This window comes from Pseudonaja textilis, chromosome 3 (genome assembly GCF_049901715.1).
Source record: "Pseudonaja textilis isolate UNSWEBS1 chromosome 3, rPseTex1.2, whole genome shotgun sequence".
In the NCBI taxonomy this organism is placed as follows: Eukaryota; Metazoa; Chordata; class Lepidosauria; order Squamata; family Elapidae; genus Pseudonaja; species Pseudonaja textilis.
The window spans coordinates 2,143,211-2,164,136 of record NC_141992.1 but is presented as its reverse complement, the minus strand read 5'-3'; the positions used below and the strand labels follow the sequence as shown (position 1 = coordinate 2,164,136).

Below are 20,926 nucleotides of genomic sequence, written 5' to 3'. Positions count from 1 at the left end.
TGACTCTTAGGAACCTTTGGACAATCGTTATGGAGTCTGGAGATATCACACTTAATTCCAGCAGAAGTCCCAGAGGAAATCCGCCATGTGGCCTCCCTACACACGCTCAAAGTTCTCAATGAGGGCCGGCAACCCCACTGGGAGTGAGTCAATGGATCACTTGGTTCACAATGCATAAGTATATAAATGTACAAGTATAGACTAGCTCAGATAATCAGAGTTGAATCTCTCCTTGGTCAGTTTCCATCCATTGTTCCTTCTCTGGCCTTCAGGTGCCTTGGAAAATAGCTTGACCCCCTCCTCCTCTCTGTGGAAGTCCCTCAAATATTAGAAGACCACTATTATGTCTCTCCTGGTCCTTCTCTTCCCTAGACTAGCCAGGCCCAGTTCCTGCAACCGTTCGTCGTATGTTTTAGTCTCCAGTCCCCTCATCCTCCTGGTTGCTCTTCTCTGCCCTCTTTCCAGAGTCTCAACCTCTCTCTCTGGTGGGTGCTCCATCCCTGGAGGTTTTCAAGGAGAGATTGGACCACCAGTTGACCGGGATGGGATAATGTCTCCTGCCTTGTGCAGAGAGATTGGATCAGAAGAACTCTGAGGTCCCTTCTGGCTTTAGGATTCGACGTTCTAAATTCGATGGGACCCCCTGGAGGTGCTCAGGGTGCATTCCTCCCTCCTCCTTCTTGGTCTCCCACCAGGAGCACCCGCAAAATTGTGAAGACCCTGAGCCAGCAGAGGAAACAGCAGTCCCTTCTGATGGACTTGCTGAGCCCCAAGTCCACCCTCAGCCTCGATGCTGTGGAGAAGATGCAGGATCTCATCCAGAGAGAGATGTGGATGACGCGCTATAACGAGGAGCAAATTGAGGCTTCCTTTCAGAAGTGGGAGGACTCTGGACAGGTGAGTCTTGCCTGCCTGCCTGCCTGCCTGCCTGCCTGCCTGCCTATATCTATCTATCTATCTATCTATCTATCTATCTATCTATCTATCTATCTATCTATCATCTATCTATCTATCTATCTATCATCTATCTATCTATCTATCTATCTATCTATCTATCTATCTATCTATCTATCTATCTATCCCCCCCTCTAATCTAACATTATATCTCTCTCTCTCTCTCCTATATCATCTATCTATGTCTATCTATCTATCTATCTATCTATCTATCTATCTATCTATCTATCTATCTATCTATCTATCTATCTATCTATCTATCTATCTATCTCTGCCTGCCTGCCTGCCTATCTCTCTCTCTCTCTCTCTCTCTCTCTCTCTCTCTCTCTCTCTCTCTCTCTCTAACATTATCTCTCTCTATCATCTATCTATCTATCTATCTATCTATCTATCTATCTATCTATCTATCTATCTATCTTCTATCTATCCATCCCCTCTCTATATAACATTATCTCTCTCTCTATCTCCATCCATCCATCCATCCCCCCTCTAATCTAACATTATCTCTCTCTCTGTGTCTATCTATCTATCTATCTATCTATCTATCTATCTATCTATCTATCTATCTATCTATCTATCTATCTATCTATCTATCCATCCATCCCTCTCTCTCTCTCTCTCCTATATCATCTATCTATGTCTATGTCTATCTCTATCTCTATCTATCTATCTATCTATCTATCTATCTATCTATCTATCTATCTATCTATCTATCTATCTATCTATCTATCTATCTATCTATCTATCATCACTCCCTGCCTGCCTGCCTTCCTGCCTTCTTGTCTGTCTTTCTGTCTGTCTGTCTATCATCTATCTATCTATCTATCTATCTATCTATCTATCTATCTATCTATCTATCTATCTATCTATCTATCTATCTATCCCTCCCTCCCTCCCTCCCTCCCTCCCTCCCTCCCTCTCTCTCTCATCTAACATTATATCTCTCTCTCTCCTATATCATCTATCTATGTCTATGTTTATCTATGTCTATCTCTCTATCCCTACCTACCTACCTACCTACTCACTCTGCAGACAGAGACCCTGAGAAAATCCCCCCAAATGTCTGCAGGAAAACCCCCCCCACCCCATTTTCCTCCTGATCGATCATTCTTGATTTGGGGTCGCAGGATACCGTTTCTCTCTCCCTCCCTCCCCCTGGGAATGGAGCCGAAAAGCAGGTTAGGAATGTGGCTGCCTTGGGGGGGCGTGTATGAGGGACCTGTGTGTGTGTGTGTGTGTGTGTGTGTGTGTGTGTGTGACAGAGAGAGAGAGAGAGAAAAGAAAGTGAGAGAAAACATCACAGCTAGCCCTTCGAGACTCTCTCTCTCTCTCTCTCTCTTTTTCTCTCTCTCTTTCTCTCTCTCTCTCTTTCTTTCTCTCTCTCTCTCTCTCTCTCCCACCAACGTCAGCAAGCCACCATCAGTCAAAATTCATATTAGAATTTTATGAGTTTGGTGGTCCCTGAGATCCAAAAGGTTGGCGACCCCAGTTCTAGTCCAACCCCCTGCCCAAGAAGGAGACCCTACACCATTTCTGACAGATGGCTATCCAATCTCTTCTTAAAACCTTCCAGTGTGGGAGCATTTACAACCTCTAGAGGCCAGTTGTTCCCCTGGTTAATTGTCCTCTCTGTCAGGAAATTTCTCCTTAATTCCAGGTTGCTTCCTCTCCTTGATGAGTTTCCACCCATCGCTTCTTGTCCTGCCCTCGGGGGCTTTGGAGAACAGCTAGACTCGCCTTCTTTGTAGCAACCCCTGGAAGATGCTCTCCTGCCTCCCCTGGTCCTTCTCTTCCCTAGACTATCCAGGCCCAGTTCCTGCAACCATTCGTTGTATGTTTTAGCCTCCAGTCCCCTCATCATCTTTGTTGCTCTTCTCGGCACTCTTTCTAGAATCTCAACCTCTTTTTTACATCGTGGCGACCAAAAAGTCTCTAGGCCCTGAATCCTCCTAGTTGCTCTTCTTTGAACTTTTCCCAACATCTCAACAGCGTTTTTTTGGGGGTAATGGGGTGACTCATGAGTAACCTCCTTGATTTATCTGCCCACCTGCAGAAAAGTGACATTCTGGGCTACGCCTATAAGCACAAAGCCCGCCGCCCTTTGCTGAAGCAGCTTCCGGAAGTGAAGGCTTCAGTGGCCAACAAGGACCAGGTGAGCAGAGAAAAGGGAGGTTTGAACGAAGGTGTCTGCAGCTCACCTGAGGCTCTGCAGCTCACACGAGCCAACTTCTGGAGTGGGAGGGACCTCATCCCACCATCTGCTAAGGCAGGGGTCCCCAAACGTGGCCCCTTTAAGTCTTGTAGACTTCAACTCCCAGAATTCTCCAACCAGCATAGCTGGGCTGAGGAATTCTGGGAGTTGGAAGTCCACAAGTCTTAAAGTGGCCAAGTTTGGAGACCACTGAAACTGGGGAAGGGCAAAGTCCAGCTGGGCAGAGCGGGGGAGAGGTAGAACAAGGGAGAGGGAGTTCAGAGGAAGACCCAGGCCCATCCCCTCTTCCTCTTAGGGCATGCAGGGAGGAACAGAGAAGGGAGCAAGGTGGCTTACGGGGGAGAAAAGGGCCCTGATCCCTTTCATTAGTTGCAGCTGGGAGAACAGGATATAAGTGGGGCGTTTGTACACAGCTCCTCGCTGGAAGCAAAGCATGCATTATCTTGGTCGAGGGTTATTGGCATCCTCCCAGCTGTGGATGCTGTGTTATCCTTTCAAAGTCTGCAATTTATCGTCCCGGCTTGCCCTGTTAATTACTTCAGCGTGGTTTGTGTTGGTTTTTTTTTTTAATTTTCTAATTATCTTTACTTTGGGTTTGGACTGCATTTCTGCCCTTCATAGACTGTTGTTGTTGTTTTTTTGAAGAGTTTGATATCCGGCCAAGGACAATTGGACATTGGGGCCAAATTGGAGGCATTAAAGGGAATTTATTCTATCGTGTTTCTCATATAATAAGGCCGGGTCTTATTTTATTTTTTTGAGCCCCGAAAAAATGTCTAGGCCGTCTTTTTTGGGGTGACTTAATTTCCTCCCCCGCTTGCATCTTCGGGCGGGCGGGTGGCGACGGTTTGGATGTTGACCTCGGCGTTGTTGGGGCACTTCGTGTCGGGGTCAACGCAGGCAGCACTATATCCGGGGGTGCCACAAAAGTACTTCCTAACGGCAAGCCCCCACCACCATTCCCCCACCCCCCATTTCGCATGTTTTAATATAGGCCTTAATTTTGGGGGGGAGGGGCTTAATTTCATTTTACGCCTATAAAACATGCTGGGACTTCCTACTGGGGGAGGCCGTATTGTTGGAGAAACAGGGCACATGCAATTCAACTCAGTTTATTACAGTCAGAGACCAGAGAAACAAATAAAAACCCTTAGTAAATATTGAGCTGAATTGAATTAAAACATATACGCATATTATCCTGCCTAGTTGGATATTGATTAGTATGTTAGAACCAATACTGGTTCCCACCCCTTGAAAAATATATTACACACACACACACACCCATTTTTTAAACTATTAAATCTGTTTGCAAATTATTAACCTGTCATCTATATATTATATTAATGACAAACTAGATAACAGGAAGAACAATAATAATGGATAAGGCCAAGATCGAGGGGAGGCCATTTTGTTGGAGAAACAGGGTTATCTATTGTGACTTGGTTATTTTTGCGTCATGCCCTGGGTCATCACAATATGTGTTTTGATTTTATTTTTTTTGAAATATTTAAAAAAAGGAAAAAGAATAAAAAAAGGCACCTTTGGCTTTAGGGCTTGAAATCGCTGCAGGTCTGACCACGCAGGCGTAACCAGGTTTTCTTTCCTCAGCCGCGGATCTACCACTGCATCCAGTACACGGACCTTCATCCGCTGATCAGTCCGCAAATCCCCGAGGTTTTGGCCGAAGCTCAACAGATGCAGGCTTTGGCTGACATCAAAGGCCTCCGGAAAGGCAAACGCTGGATGGCCCTGACGGGTGTCATGAAACCCACCGTGAAGAACATGATGCAACGCAGGAATGCCCTGGTTATGAAGGACTGATTCCCCCCCCCCCTGCCCCCCCCAAAAAAAACGTTCAGGAGCACAGACTTTGCAGCTCTTCCTGGGCCCCGAGCTGGTCCTGCCTTGGAATCCCCGCAGAAGGCGTTTTGCCCCCCCAAAAAAGGGTTTTTTTTTTTTTAAGTGGCCGAAGTTGGCAAATAAACTGAAGACCGTGACAGTCCGTGGCTTGCGATAGGGTGACTCGGTCCAGCCCGAAGGAAGGAGGGTGGAGGAAGAGGGAGAAGGAGGAAGGCCCTTCAGGGATGAAGGACAAGCTAGAGCCGCCGGTTTGAAAGCAGGTTGCGTTTTTGTGTTTTTTTTCCCCCAGAGGGGCTTTTTTATCTGTTTGGAGACAAATAGGGGCTGATGGGTTTTCTTGGTGGTTTCAAAGTTTTATTAGTTTTATCGAAGTGTAAAGTATAGATAGTCCTCAGAATGACCATCGGAATGGTCTTCAAAGTCTTCTAGTCCAATCCCCTCTCCTCTTCTCTCCCTTCCCTCCCCCTTCCCTTCCCTTCCCTCCTCTCCTTCTCCTCTCCCTACCTCTTCCTTCCTTCTTTTCTCCTCCCTCCCCCTTTCCTTCCCTTCCCTCCCTCTCCCTCCCTCTCCCTACCTCTTCCTTTCCTTCCTTCTTTTCTCCTCCCTCCCCCTTTCCTTCCCTCCCCTCCCTCTCCCTCCCTCTCCCTACCTCTTCCTTTCCTTCCTTCTTTTCTCCTTCCTCCCCTTTCCTTCCCTCCCTCCCTCACCCTCCCTCTCCCTCCCCTTCCCTTCCTTCCTTCTTTTCTCCTCCCTCCCCTTTCCTTCCCTCCCCTCCCTCTCCCTCCCTCTCCCTACCTCTTCCTTTCCTTCCTTCTTTTCTCCTCCCTCCCCTTTCCTTCCCTCCCCTCCCTCACCCTCCCTCTCCCTCCCTTCCCTTCCTTCCTTCTTTTCTCCTTCCTCCCCCTTTCCTTCCCTTCCCTCCCGCTCCCTCCCTCTCCCTACCTCTTCCTTTCCTTCCTTCTTTTCTCCTCCCTCCCCCTTCCCTTCCCTCCCCTCCCTCTCCCTCCCTCTCCCTCCCTCTTCCTTTCCTTCCTTCTTTTCTCCTTCCTCCCCCTTTCCTTCCCTCCCTCCCTCTCCCTCCCTCTCCCTCCCTCTTCCTTTCCTTCCTTCTTTTCTCCTTCCTCCCCCTTCCCTTCCCTCCCCTCCCTCACCCTCCCTCTCCCTACCTCTTCCTTTCCTTCCTTCTTTTCTCCTCCCTCCCCCTTCCCTTCCCTCCCCTCCCTCTCCCTCCCTCTCCCTCCCTCTTCCTTTCCTTCCTTTTTTCTCCTTCCTCCCCTTTCCTTCCCTTCCCTCCCTCTCCCTCCCTCTCCCTACCTCTTCCTTTCCTTCCTTCTTTTCTCCTTCCTCCCCTTTCCTTCCCTCCCCTCCCGCTCCCTCCCTCTCCCTCCCTCTTCCTTCCTTCCTTCTTTTTCCTCCCTCCCCTTTCCTTCCCTTCCCTCCCTCCCTCTCCCTCCCTTCCCTTCTCGTTCCCCTCCCCTTTCCTTCCCTTCCCTCCCTCTCCCTCCCTTCCCTTCTCTTTCCCCTTCCCTTCCTTCCCTCCCTCCCCTCCCTTCCCTTCCCTTCCCTTCCCCTTCCCCTTTTCCTTTCCTATCCTTCCCTTCCCCTTCTCTTTCTTCCATGGTTACGGCTAGCAGTCCCACCTCACATAAAGACAGGTTATCCCTTCTCAGGTGCGTTACAATAATACCTGGGCTGCCAATATATCTGGGACCTTTAAACTCCCAACCAGGGCAAGGGGTTGGATTGTACAATTGCCCCAACAGCCCTCGGGTGAGAAAACAAAGGGTGAATAGAGACGGCAAGTGAAGTTTTGGGTTTTTTGTTTTTTGTTTTCCAAAACAAAGGCCGGGCCATTTCTTGGGTGTGGGCCAAACGCGCCTCGATTTGGCTGCCACATACCAGGATCCGCCTGGTTGACCCCGCTGGCATCTGAGCCGAATTGCGTGCTCGCCTCATCACGCTGACGTCCGCTCCTGTTCTGTGCGGCACCGCCTGGCTTTTCATTAGCCACCATTGTTCCTCACTTTGATCTTCTGAGCTTGGGCTGGGGACGGATATCGGGGCCTTGGCGAAGGCCACACCTGGAATGCGGCAGGCCGTGTTGGCCACCACTTTGCAAAAAAAATAAAAGGGGTTGAGACTTTGGGAAAAGGGCAGAGAAGAGCAACTAAGAGGATTAAAGGCCCGGAGGCCAAAACCTATGAAAAAAATGGCTTCAGGGTTTGGGTATGGCCAGTCTAGACAAAAGGAGGATTAGGAGAGACGTGATAGCAGCCTTCCAGGATTTGAGGGGCTGCCCCAAAGAAAGAAAGAGGGGGTGTCAACTTATATTCCAAAGCACCAGAAGGCAGGACAAGAAACATGCGGTAGAAACTGATCAAGGAGAGAGAAGCAACCTGGAATTAAGGAGAAACTTCCTAATAGTGAGGACAATGAACCAGTGGAACTGCTTGCTACCAGAAGTTGCAGGTGCTCCAACACTGGACTTAAAGACTGGACAACCACCTATCTGAAATGGGATAGGGGCTCCTGCTTGAGCAAGGGGTTGGGCTAGAAGACCTCCAAGGTCCCTTCCGGCTTTCTTCTGATTGATAGATAGGGCAGCCAGTGGCTTCCTTGGAGGTCCGAGAGGGCTCCTTCCTCTTGAGGGATACCCAGAGTTCTTGGGTGGGGATTGGTGGTCGCTGAAGATGCATTTGGGAGTTGGGGAGAAACGGCACAAATACGGTCTCATGCAGGACTGGTGTTCTGTGTAAGAAGGATTTTCACGCAGATGTTGGGAGATGTTTTGGCCAACTTTTGGCCAAGGATGGTCAAGAGCAGAGGGTCCTCAAACTTGGCCACTTTAAGACTTGTGGACTTCAACTCCACAAGTCTTAAAGTTGCCGAGTTTGGGGTCCTCTGCTCTGGAGTCTAGAGAGTCTTCTCCATCCTGGATGGTGAAGCCCATCAAGTGAAGACCAGATCCAGACAAAGCTCAGAAATCTTAACTTCGCCACGCATGGCCTTCAGTGGGCTCAGTTCTCAACCTACCCGATGATGGACCTGCCCTTTCCTGGTGGTCTCCCATCCTAACCCTTTTTTAGTTTCTGGCGAACCCACAGGGGTAGAGCAGCCATGAAGTCAACAGGAGTTGGAGTTGAATAGATTTGCCCAAGAGAAAGATTGAGAAGACGAGGTCCCTCATCCCATCACCAGGTTGAAGTGGACGCTGTGACCACTTCTGAATTCCTCTCCACCCAAGTCCTGCAAGGAGGGAGGGAAGGATCAGAGAAGCCCATCAAGGCAACCTTCTTGAGAAGATGATAACGGGTCCAGCGTGTTTTTCTATGAGCAAATGGACTGCTGGCCACCAAAGATTGCTTCATTTTGGCTTAGACCCAAGATGAAAAGCAGAACAGAAAGGAAAGTTCCCATCAACCTCCACAGGTGTCCAGAGATATTACTTAGCCTCAACCTGTTCTCCAAAGCAGGCGTCACCAACTGTTTGGACCTCAGTGACCACCAACTCATAATTTTAAATCCCACATCCACAAATATGAATTTGACTGATGGTGGTTTGCTGATGTTGGTGGGAGAGAGAGAGATAGAGAGAGAGAGAGAGAGAGAGAGATATGATCTAGCCTCTCTCCCTCCCTCCCTCTCTCTCTCTTTCACACACACACACACACACACACAGACACAGATAGACAGGGATGGAATTCAACTTAACAACTGGTTCTGTGGGCGTGGCCTAATTTGTGGGTGTGGCTTGTGGTCATGTGACTGGCTGGGCATGGCTTCTATGTAAATATTGATTTTTTTTATAAAAAAGAGCAACTTTTACCCCAAATCAGGCAAAGCAGGCAGGCAGATTGAGTTGCTCACAGAATTACAGTTTCATTCAGTGATCTATCTATCTGCCATCGGCTACCTGAGTCTGTCCCATAAAATTTGCTTGCCGTGAGTCTGCACTGAATAATAGAAACTTCAGTCCTAAGGGAGGTTCGGCTGTGCTTAAAAGCAGAGCCAAAGATCTAAAGACGAGCTAGAAAGCAAGAAATCCAACCATTTCCTGCTTCCTAGCTAATCTAAATCTCCTGGCACAGCAGAACAGCTGACGGTCGGAAAAAAGGAAAAATAGCAATTTAGCAGCCAAGTTCGTGGCGGGGAGGGTTCCCACGGGCCATTTGGGCAGCTCAGCCTTGTTTCCCATGCAGCCTGGATTAATTGCTTTGGGGGGTGCTCTGGGGGGGGACATTTCTCTGCGGACTGCCAAAATTATCTCGTGGACCACCAATGAGCCATGGCCCACTGGTTGGCGACCGCTGCACGTGAAGGCAGGAGAAGAAACAACGGATGGAAACTAACCAAGGAGAGAAGCAACCTGGAACTCAGGAGAAACTTCCTAATAGTGAGGACAATTAACCAGTGGAACTACTTGCCACCGGAAGTTGTAGGTGCTCCAACACCGCAGGTTTTCAAGCCAATTGGACGACCATTTGGTCCAGAATGGTACAGGGCCTCTCCTGCTTGAGCGGGGGGTTGGACTAGAAGACCTCCAACGCCCCTTTCCCACTCAGGTGTTCTCTGTTCCGCTCCGATCTTCTCTGTCCGTTAGCACACGAGTGAGGGCTTCTCTTAGGCACACCTTTCCACATTGTTGGCTCCGTTCTCCAGCTCCTTTGTGCTATATAAGGACACTTCGTCCCCGGCTGGGCGAGGTCTGGGGAAGGCAGCCACCGACGGTCAGATCTAGACCAAACAGGTCTGCCAGGAGGTAAGGTGCAAGGAAGGGGTGGAGAGAGGACCTCTGGAGGGAGAACGCTCCAATCGATGATTTCCCATCCCAAGGGGGAACGGAGGAGCTGAAAATCCTGCCTGCCCCCCCCCATAGCCCCCCCCCACCGGCCTGGGATGTGGATCTTGGCTTGGCAGGGCTGATGCTGCCCACCCCTGTTTCTTATTTCTTTGGGCTGCTTTGGGGACTTCCTCCTCTAATCTCTCTCTCTCTCTCTCTCTGTGTGTGTGTGTGTGTGTGTGTGTGTGTGTGTTTAGAGGATATTTATTTGTACAGATAGTCCATTGAGAGAATAGAGTAGAGTAGAGTAGAGTAGAGTAGAGTAGAGAATAGAATAGAATAGAATAGAATAGAATAGAATAGAAGAGAAGAGAAGAGAAGAGAAGAGAATAGAATAGAATAGAATAGAATAGAATAGAATAGAATAGAATATTCTTTATTGGCCAAGTGTGACTGGACACACAAGGAACTTGTCTTTGTGCAAATGTTCTCAGTGTACATAAAAGAAAAAATACATTCGTCAAGAGTCAAGAATCTTCAGGTGCAACACTTAGTAATAGTCATAGGGTACAATAAGCAATCAAATCATATTAGGAAAACAGTTTAAAGAATAGCATAGCATAGAAATAGAAATAGATTAGAATAGATTAGAATAGAATAGAATAGAATAGAATAGAATAGAATAGAATAGAATAGAATAGAATTCTTTTATTGGCCAAGTGTGATTGGACACACAAGGAATTTGTCTTTGGTGCAAATGCTCTCAGTGTACATAAAAGAAAAGAGACATTTGTCAAGAGTCAAGAATCATCAGGTACAATACTTAATAATAGTCATAGGGTACAATAAGAATAGAATAGAAAATGGAATAGAATATGGAATAGCATAGCATAGCATAGCACAGCACAGCACAGCACAGCACAGCAATAGAATAGAATAGAATAGAATAGAATAGAATAGAATAGAATAGAATAGAATAGAATAGAATAGAATAGAATTCTTTATTGTCCAAGTATGATTGGATGCACAAGGAATTTGTCTTTGGTGCAAATGCCCTCAGTGTACATAAAAGAAAAGAGACATCCGTCAAGAGTCAAGAATCATCAGGTACAACACTTAATAATAGTCAGAGGGTACAACCAGCAATCAAATCATACTAGGAAACAGTCAATATAAAACATGAGGATGCAAGCGACAAAGTTACAGTCATACAGTCACAAGTGGGAGGGGATGGGTGACAAGGAGTGATGAGAAGATTAACAGTAATAGTAGTGCAGACTTTGTAAATAGTTGGACAGTGTTGAAGGAATTATTTGTTTAGCAGAGTGATGGTTTGTGCAGAAGACTGACATTAAAGTTAAAAGAAAAAGAAGATAAAAGAGTATTTTCAAATATGTTTTATAAATGGTTTAAATTTGATAATAAACCGTTAGATAATAGTAGCAGAAATTAGGAGCTGGGAAAACATTATTCTGTAAGCATTTGACCCAGACAATACACTGTTCACAAAGCAGAACAGGATGAATGAGCTGGAAGGGACCTTGGAGGTCTTCTAGTCCAGCCCTCTGTTCAAGAACCACTTATGTATGTGAAATGAAAATGCACAAATAAACTATTAAGTCTAAAAAAAAGATTTCTAGCTGCATTGCCTCTTCATCTGAAGGTCTAGAGAGAAGACCAGATATGTTCTAAGAATTAAAGAGAGGAGCAGAGATCAGAATGAACCAAGAAAGATTACAGTAAAAAGGAAGTTTGGAAGAAAATTGTATTGGGTGACATCCTGATTTCTTTTGGCCATACAGTATTGTGTACCCTCTTCTATACCCACGTTCTTTTTTTTTAAAAAAAATGTTTTATTATTACATCTTTATATAAATTAAAAAATTCCATATCTATCTGAACAGCGTGTTGTCTGGACACAATTAGTTTGAAGTAGAAATGCAAAATCAATCAATATTAATCATCATAATAAGCACAATAAACATATCAGTAATAATCGCAAAATAGTTAATACAATTAGTTTACCCATCTTACAAAATTTTCAGTGCAAAAGTTTTTTATTATCTTTTGGATTTTATTAGATTCTAATCTCTGATTCTAATAGTTAACCATTGGTAAAACAAGTCCTATGTTAGGAAGTATCCTGTTTCATCCTTTTCTTTTAAGTGTTAATTAAATATACCATATTTTTCAGAGTATAAGATGCTCCGAAGTATAAGATGCACCTAACTTTTGGGGAGCAAAACATGAAAAAAAAAATCTACCAGTTTCAGTTTCAGTTTCAACACAGCCTGATTAGCACAAGCAGCTGATTGTCAGTTGGATGGCTCTGTGCGTCCGATTTTCAGCCTTGGCATCCCCTTTTCAGCCTCTGTTGTGCCCCGTTTTCGGCCCATTCTGGATGGCGGGGATCAGAAGGGGTGGAAAAATGGGGTGTGCAGAGACCGAAAATGGGGTGCGCAGAGGCGACAATAGGCAATGGCAATCTCTGCAGCCCGAAACAGCTGATCGTCGGAATGTCGATCCAACCGACGATCAGCTGTTTGTGCTCATCAGGCTAGGCTGAAGCTAAAACAGGCTGTTTGCTGTTTGCTGCAAGGAGGCAAATTGGTGGGGGGCAGAGGCCGGTGGGTGGGGGCCAACAGATGGGCGGGGCTTCAGCAACATTCGCTGTATAAGACGCGCAGACATTTCCACCCACTTTTGCGGGTGGAAAAAGTGTGTTTATACTCTGAAAAATACGGTGTTTTCCTTTTGTCACCCACCTTCTTGAAGGTTCCTTCTTCACCCACCTTCCTTTTGACTTCCATCCTTGGAGGCCGCCTAAAATAATCCAGGTCTTTCTTCTGTCATCAGGTTCCTCCAAGTGCCAGCATGGCCGTGCTTCTTCTTCTCGGTGTCCTGGTCACCTGTGTCTCCTATTATGGGACGTCGGCCAACACCGGATTGATCATCTCCAAAGGCGGGTTGGAAAATTGTAAGGGGGCTCAGATACAAGCTGGACTTCGACTCCTTGATTGATGGATTTTGTCTGTGTCTCAATGGAGGTGTTCCTTCCTCTCCGTGATCTCCACAGTGGACCTAATAGGATAACAGAGTTGGAAGGGACCTTGGAGGTTTTCTAGTCCAGCCTCCTGCTTAGGTAGGAAGCCCTACACCAGTGGCCCCCAACCTTTTTTGTGCCACGGACCGGTACCGGCATCACAAAATGATCCGCGGCCCAGTACCGGCATCAGCACGCATGGCAAGGCAAGCCGAGCGACCGGCCAGCCAGCCGTCCCCCACTTCTCCCCGCCACCTTCAACTCCTCCTCTGTACCTTTGTTGATGGGCTTTGGGACGGCTTCGGGACCGTCACTCGGCTCGCCTTGCCTCGGGTGCTGAAAGAATCCTCGCACCTTAGTTTTGTTCGAAGCCGCCCCCCCCTCGATGAAACTAAGGCGCGAGGATTCCTTCAGGACCCAAATGCCGCTTTCCAACCGGAAAAGCTCACCCGGAAGCACTTTCTCATCCAAACAAGATGGCGGCACCCAGCAAACCGGCAGCCTGGTAGAAAATGTTCCACGGACCGGTACTGGTCCGCGGCCTGGTGGTTGGGGGCCCCTGCCCTACACCACTTCAGACAAGTGGTCATCCAATCTCTTTTTAAAGTGTTGTTGGAGTGTTCACAACTTCTGGAGGCAGGTTGTTCCACTGATTAATTGTTCTCACAGTTAGGATGTTTCTCCTTAGTTCAAAGTTGCATCTCTCCCTGGTTAGTTTCCACCCATTGCTTCTTGTCCTGCCTTCTGGTGCTTTGGAGAATAGCTGGACCCCCCTCTTCCCTGGGGCAGCCCCTCAAATATTGAACGACGGCTATCTTTCTCTTTCCTCGACTAGACATACCCAATCCCTGCAACCGTTCTTTATATGTTTTATCCTCCAGTCCCCTCATCAACCTGGTTGCTCTTCTCTGCACTCTTTCCGGAGCCTCCACATCTTTTTTTACATTGTGGTGATCCAAAATTGGGTGCAATATTCCAAGTGTGGTCTTACTAAGGCTTTATAAAGCAGTACTAACACTTTACGTGGTCTTGATTCTGTCCCTCTAGGGTTGCACTGGCTTTTTTGACAGCTGCAGCACACGGCTGGATCATATTTAAATGATTGTCCACTAGGACTCCGAGATCCCTCTCACAGTAACTACCATTTAACCATTTTTTACTCTTGACCTCTGGTTTAGAACAGAACAAATACAAAATAACAGAGTTGGAAGAGACCTTGGAGGTCTTCTAGTCCAGCCCACTGCTGAAACAGGAGACCCTATGCCATTTCAGACAAATGGCTGTCCGGGCTGTCCTTAAATACCTTCAATGACGGAGCAGTCACAACCTCTGGAAGCCAGTTGTTCTGCTATCTCACTGTTAGTTGGATTCTTAGTTCTAGATTGTTGTTCCTTGATTAGTTTCCATCAAATCAGTCTCCATCGTATCCATTTCCATCAGCTGAGTTATTGCTAGTTGTGATGTGTGAGGGAATCAAGCTATTCTCCAAAGCACCAGAAGGCAGGATAGGAAGCAACGGATGGAAACTTAATGGAAACCAACAACAGTTGAACTTAAGTGTAGTACACAAAATTATCCGCTCCTATGTCCTACCCGTCAATGACTACTTTAGCTTCAACCGCAACGACACAAGAGCACACAACAGATACAAACTCAATGGAAACCGCTCCAAACTCGATTGCAGAAAGTACAACTTCAGCAACAGGGCGGTCAATGCCTGGAATGTGCTACCTGACTCTGTTGTTCCATCCTCTAGCCCCCCACTCCTTCAACCTCAAACTATCCACTATTGACCTCATGTAAGCACCGGACTTTTCCCCTTCAACTGAAAAAGAATGACCTTCTGAAAGCTAGGCACTTCAAAAGGAATTCTTTACTGAAAGGAAGCGATCCCGGTACTAGTCAAAGCAGAATCTAAGATGCTTCCAGGCATACAGGAATAGATAAAGGGAGTTAGAACCCCCCACCCCTTATTCTGATGTGGATTTAGTCAAACAAAGACCCAACATGTTAATTCCCCCTTCCCCTTTTCTGGGAATGTATCTTGGAAGAGTTTCCCAGGGAGTATCTTCCAGAGCTGGAATTTTTATGGTTCCTTCTCCTCTTGCTATCTCTCCAAGAGGTGACAAGTTTCTAGACACCTGGCTCCAGTCCTCTAGTTGTATGTCATGTGCAAGCTATACAGATTCATTATAAGATTTAATATGTTCAGGTTACATAAAAAAGGATTACTTGTACCAACTCCCCCACCTTTCTTCTTCCATTGAAGAACGGCAGATACACGGATGTGACACCTCACTCCATTCCTAAGAGGTCTGTGAGGGGTGTGCATAAGTGCACCATCGTGCCTGCCATCCCTGTCCTATTGTCCCCATTTATCCATTCCTATTTCCTGTATTCTTACTCTTGTTTATACTTATACCTATGATCTTGTAAGCCATTGACAAATCAAATAAATAAATAAAATAAAAAATAAAAGAAGGAAGGAAAGAAGGAAGGAAGGAAGGAAGGAAGGAGAGAAAAGAAGGGAGGGAGGAGAGAAAGGAAGGGAGAGAATACCCATTCCTAAGAGGTCTGTAAGGGGCCTGCATAAGTGCACCATCGTGCCTACCGTCCCTGTCCTATTGTCCCCATTTATTCGTACCTGTTTCCTGTATTCTTACTCTTGTTTATACTTATACCTATGATCGTGTAAGCGATTGACAAATCAAATCAATAAATAAAAATAAAATAAAACAACTCACCAAGGAGAGAAGCAACCTAGAACTGAGGAGGAATTTCATGACAATGAGAACAATTAATCGGTGGAACAGCTTGCCACTAGAAATTGTGAATGCTCCAACATTGGAAGTTTTTTTAAAGAAGAGATTGGACAACCATTTGTCTGAAATGCCATAAAGTTTCCTGCCTAAGCAGGGGAGTGGACTAGAAGAGCTCTAAGGTCCCTTCCAACTCTGTTATTTTATTCTGTTCTATCCGAATATTCATGAACTGGCAGAGACATGCTAACAAGGTCAACCAATGAGAGCTGAATTAGAAACTGAAACTTAGAGAGTGGCTTCTCTCTACTATCTCCTCCGAGCTCTCAAGCTGCAAATTTGGGCTTGTCTGTTGAAACAGAAACTAATCTCTTCTCTGCTTGTGTTATGTTGAAAAAAAAATCTACTGTTGGTATTGTACATTTTACTCAAATGTTGTTATGTATATAAAGAAGTTAATGAATCCTGCTGAATCAGTCATTGTGTGACTGCTTTCGTGATTTGGATTTCTGCAATAAATTCTAACATATTCATCTTCAAGCTTGCACCCAACTCATACTCAGGATTGGAGATCTTTGTTTCTTAAGGCCGAAAGGCAAAGAAAGGGGTCAGCTGTCCCCTCCTAATTCTACTTTTGATGAAGTTGGCTAAGGTGTTGCTGACTGACCTTTCTTCTCCTTTCCAGTTTACCAGTCCTCCAAAGACCCTTTGCAAACAGGACTGGAAGATTATCTGAAGGGCTTGCCTCCCTCAACCGTGCCTGCACACTTCCTTGAGTGAGTACCCCTGCGCCCAGCCTCAATTAAAAAGGGGAAGACCAAGGGTCAAAGGGCATTTCCACATGGGGCGAATTTGGAAGCGGGCAGGATTGCATTGGTAGAAAAGTTAACCACTTGTGTAAGCTTTACAGAGGGTGAAACTAATTTGATTGTATTGATCAAATTTATATGCTGCTCCTCTGACTATCGAGTGACTTTGGGTGACTTAAAAGAAGAGGAAAAACCACAATATTAAACTTTGATTTATTGTATTTATTGTTGTAATTTCATTTCCAGATGTTTCATGTGCTCAGCTAGGTAATGTCGTCAGTGCTAGAAAGGAGTGGCTTTTGCTCTCTTTATATACAAATTGCGATGACCCAAAGGAGCGTGGCACAAAAGCAACCAAGTCACAAAAATAGGTAAAATCCCTTTAATACCTCCAACTTGGCCCCCAATATCCAGTCATCATTGGCTGGGAAAAAAAACTCTCCCAAAAACAGTTTTCAAAAGGAAGAAATTCCATCCGAACTCAAAGTAGATATAAATTATAAAGAAAAACCAACACAAACCACAAAGCTGCAGCAATTAACGAGACAGGGCAGGATAAGGGATTGAAGACGTCAAAAGATAATGAACCACACACACACTTGGGAGGACACCGGAGCTCAGATAAGTCTTGACAAACCAGAATAATTTCACGCTTTGCTTCCAGCAACTTTGCCGTGCGCAGTTTGCCCTTTTAAACAGTCTTCCCAGCTGCAGCCAATGAAGGGGATCAAGGCCCTTTCCTCCCCTGCAAACCACGCAACTCACATCGCTCCCTTATCCATTCCTCCCGGCGTGCCCTAGGATGAAGAGGGGTTGGGCCTGGGTCTTCCTCTGAATGCCCAGCCAAACCAGTTTCCTCCACAGCCACAGGAGCCACACTCCCACCCCCTGCCAGCTGTTCCACCCCCCCCCCTCAGAATCAGATTCCAATAGGGGCATGACACAAATAGCTTATCCTAACAGTATTGGTGGGAGTAGTCTTGATGGCTCCTTTTTTGGGTTGTTGTTTACTGCTTGACTTTCGTGTCTAAGATGGTAGTTCCTTGATTGTGGTATTATTTACCAGCATTAATTAGGGATTGTTGGTCTAGGGTTAATCTTGGTGTTGATCTCCTGCAAGAAGGTGTTTTGATCTTTCCGTTTCCCCTTTGATTGTTTCTTTTGAATGGTATGTAACAGTTGTTTACCTCCATGTGCCTGTTGATGGCTGGTTTGTCCGAGTGCCAGGCTTCCAGGAATTCTCCAGCATTTTGGTATTTGGTTTAGTCGAGGATACTCACAGTTGGAACTGTGGTTTAGTCTCTCGTATGTTGTGCAATGAAGGAGTTTTCATCCTGTCTTCTGACTGCTAGTTGGTGATCACACGTCACTCTGACAGGGCTAACCACCATATTTAAGAAGAGAGGAAGGGATAAAGAGAAGTTGGGATAAGATATGAAGTTGAACAAATAATGTAGATATATATATTAAATTGTGTTTGTATGGAAATGTGACAATTTGGAAGTATTCTGTTTTTAAATAAGATGTTCTACTGTTTTTTTTCAGAAAAGATCCTTTATGTTATTATATTCTATGCTTTGTTTGTTTGTATATTGTTTTGTAAAAACCACCAAGGACTCCATAGCCTTCCTCCTCCTCCTCCTCCTCCTCCTCCTCCTCCTCCTCCTCCCCCCCTCCGCCTCTTCCTCCCCTCCGCCTCTTCCTCCTCCTCCTGCTCCTCTTCCTGCTCCTCTTCCTCCTGCTCCTCCTCCTCCTCTTCCTCCTCCTCCTCCTCTTCCTCCTCCTCCTCCTCCTCCTCCTCTTCCTCCTCCTCCTCCTCCTCCTCTTCCTCCTCCTCCTCTTCCTCCCCTCCTCCTCCCTGCAAATTCCACTCCCTTCTAGCATTTGTTTCTTCATTTCCCTTCTAGCACTGATGATGTTTCCTAGTTGGGTCATGAAATGTCTGCAAGAAAATTACCTAGCTCAGAAACCACCAAGGACTCCATAGCCTTCCTCCTCCTCCTCCTCCTCCTCCTCCTCCTCCTCCTCCTCCTCCTCCTCCTCCTCCTCCTCCTCCCCTCCTCCTCCTCCTCCTCCTCCTCCTCCTCCTCCTCCTCCTCCTCCTCCTCCTCCTCCTCCTCCCACTGATGATGTTATATATCTGGGTGATGAAGCACCTGCAAGAAAACAGCTCAGAGAGCCCTAAGGATCCCACAAGGCCTCCTCCTCCTACCCCTTCCCTCCTTCCCCACTCCACAAACCCCTCTCTCTTCCAGCACTGATCTTGTGATCTAGCTGGGTCATGAAACGCCTGCAAGAAAACAACCCAGCTCAGAGAGCACCGAGGACCCCATCGTCCCCTTCCGAACCATAAATATTCTCCTTTATTGGTGCTTTGGGTCAGGCATGCCTTCTTCTCTCCTCTGTTCCCCAGAAACCCAAGCGGGGGGATCCCCAGTGTTGAGTCGACCGTTGGCCGGCGGGGCCGAGGGAGGGAAGGAAGGGAGGTTGCTGAGCAGGTTTGATTTTGAATTCCCATCTTCCACTTCCGCAGGGTCACCGTCGCCGCTCTGGTTGTGACCAAAGTGGAACCGACCCTAGTACCTGCGTTCGGCCTGAACGTTTCCATTTGCTCATCAATTCACCTCCGTTGTGTGACGTGCGTATATTCTCTCTGCTGTTTGCAGTGCGGGTCCTACACAGCGGTGGGATTCAATTTTTTTTTACTACAGGTTGTGTGGGCGTGGCTTGGCGGGCGTGGCAGGGGAAGGATACTGCAAAATCCCCCTTCCCTTCCCTCCCCACCCCACTAACCTGCTTTCCAGCTCTGTTCTCCTGTGCAGGGCAACCAAAGGAGACTCAGCCAATCAGCTGGGACTCAGGAGGCAGAGAATAGATGGGGGCGGGCAGTGGTGGGATTCAATTTTTTTTTACTACTGGTTCTGTGGGTGTGGCTTGGTGGGCGCGGCAGGGAAAGTATACTGTAAAATCTTCATTCCCTCCCCACTCCTGGGGGAATGTTACTGCAAAATTCCCATTCCCTCCCCACCCCACTAACCTGCTTTCCAGCTCCGTTCTCCTGTGCAGGGCAACCAAAGAAGACTCAGCCAATCAGCTGAGACTCAGGAGGTGGAGAATAGATGGGTGGGTGGGGCCAGTCAGAGGGGGTATTTGCCACGGGTTCTCCGAACTACTCAAAATTTCTGCTACCGGTTCTCCAAAACCGGTCAGAACCGGCTGAATTCCACCTCTGGTCCTATGCAGCCTGGGTTTGGTGCCATCAGCTCTGACTCTTGTTTGTTTGTTTGTTTGTTTGTTTTATTGTCTCTTCTCTCCTCCTTCAACCCCCTGGCCCCACCCGAACGCAGGCCTGTCTCAGCGATAGTGACTTTGATCGTCGACGAGTGCACCACTATCCGACTAAGAGGCTCCTCCCAGGAGTTGATCATTGATGACTGCAGCACTGTTTTTGGAGACATTCGACTTGACGTCCTCAGGTGAAGACTGTATTTTTCTTGTTCCCTGGGCGGCAGAGGTCACCTTGGGCCATCTGTCTCTGCGACTCAGACCCAACGTTCGTACCTGCAATGTATTGTGTGGGACGCTGCAGCGCGGCCTGGGGCCCTGGGGCAAGAGCTCTGCAAATGGCTGGACATTGGGCAGGATGCTTGAACTGTCCTGGTGGACAGGCTGTGGGGCTCTGAATGAGAAAGGAGGGGTGGACTTGAACCCTGGGCTCTATCTATTAAAACGAAATTCAGTGTAGAGCATCAGGGCCCCCCGTGATCGCCCTAATTAAATAATGAGCCTTGGGCCAAACTTCAAAAAACTTCAGATGTTTTATTAGGAGTGACGACGCACTGGCATGATCTGTATGAAGCCAACTCTGAGATACGTAGTTTATGATCACCGATGACCCCGTTTCACCCTTCTGGGTGTATCATAATTTAGATTGTCCCATGGAACACGTTGATGGGCTAGGGGTCATCAATTATGTTCTCCAATAGAGGATTTTCGCACCCAGATTACCTGGTTGCCTCAGTTACAATCTCTGTGAGATAACCTTGGAATGTCCTTTTGCCGTCTGCTCCTTAAGGGGTTTTTCCTCCGCCACCTCTTTCGTACGGAAACTTGGAAACTAGCATAGGAATGTTTTACAGTAGAGAAAAGTAAAGTCCTACACTTACGCAAGAAAAACCCAATGGACACACACAGACCGGGTGAAACCAGACTCAATAGCAGGAACTGTGAGAAGGATCTTAGAGTCTTAGTGGACAACCAGCTAAATAGGAGCCAGCCATGTGCAGCAGCAGCCAAAAAGCCAATGCGATCCTAAATTATATTAACAGAGGGATACAATCAAGATCAAGGGAGGTACTAATACCACTCTATAAAGCCTTAGTAAGGGGATTGGAGGCTAAAACATACGATGAACAGTTGCAGGAACTGGGCCTGGCTAGTTTAGGGAAGAAGAGAAGGATCCAAGAATAGGAAAACGCAGCACTGCCAACTCACCACAGCCAACTAGCT

The 20,926-nt window shown here is 46.8% G+C and overlaps 1 protein-coding gene and 1 long non-coding RNA gene across 2 annotated transcripts in view; one reads left to right on the top strand and one right to left on the bottom strand.

Annotated features, from left to right (window-relative positions):
- EFCAB8 (EF-hand calcium binding domain 8) overlaps nt 1-4,987 on the top strand; it is a 55,228-nt gene extending 50,241 nt beyond the window's left edge. Inside the window, exons 24-28 of the mRNA XM_087928690.1 lie at nt 11-143; nt 696-897; nt 2,236-2,238; nt 3,008-3,106; nt 4,775-4,987. Of these exons, the coding sequence (XP_087784816.1) occupies nt 11-143; nt 696-897; nt 2,236-2,238; nt 3,008-3,106; nt 4,775-4,987 (650 nt within the window). The remainder of the gene's footprint in view (nt 1-10; nt 144-695; nt 898-2,235; nt 2,239-3,007; nt 3,107-4,774) is intronic.
- Nucleotides 1-20,926, bottom strand: part of LOC148125983 (uncharacterized) — a 352,312-nt gene that overhangs the window by 176,888 nt on the left and 154,498 nt on the right. The window lies entirely within an intron of this gene.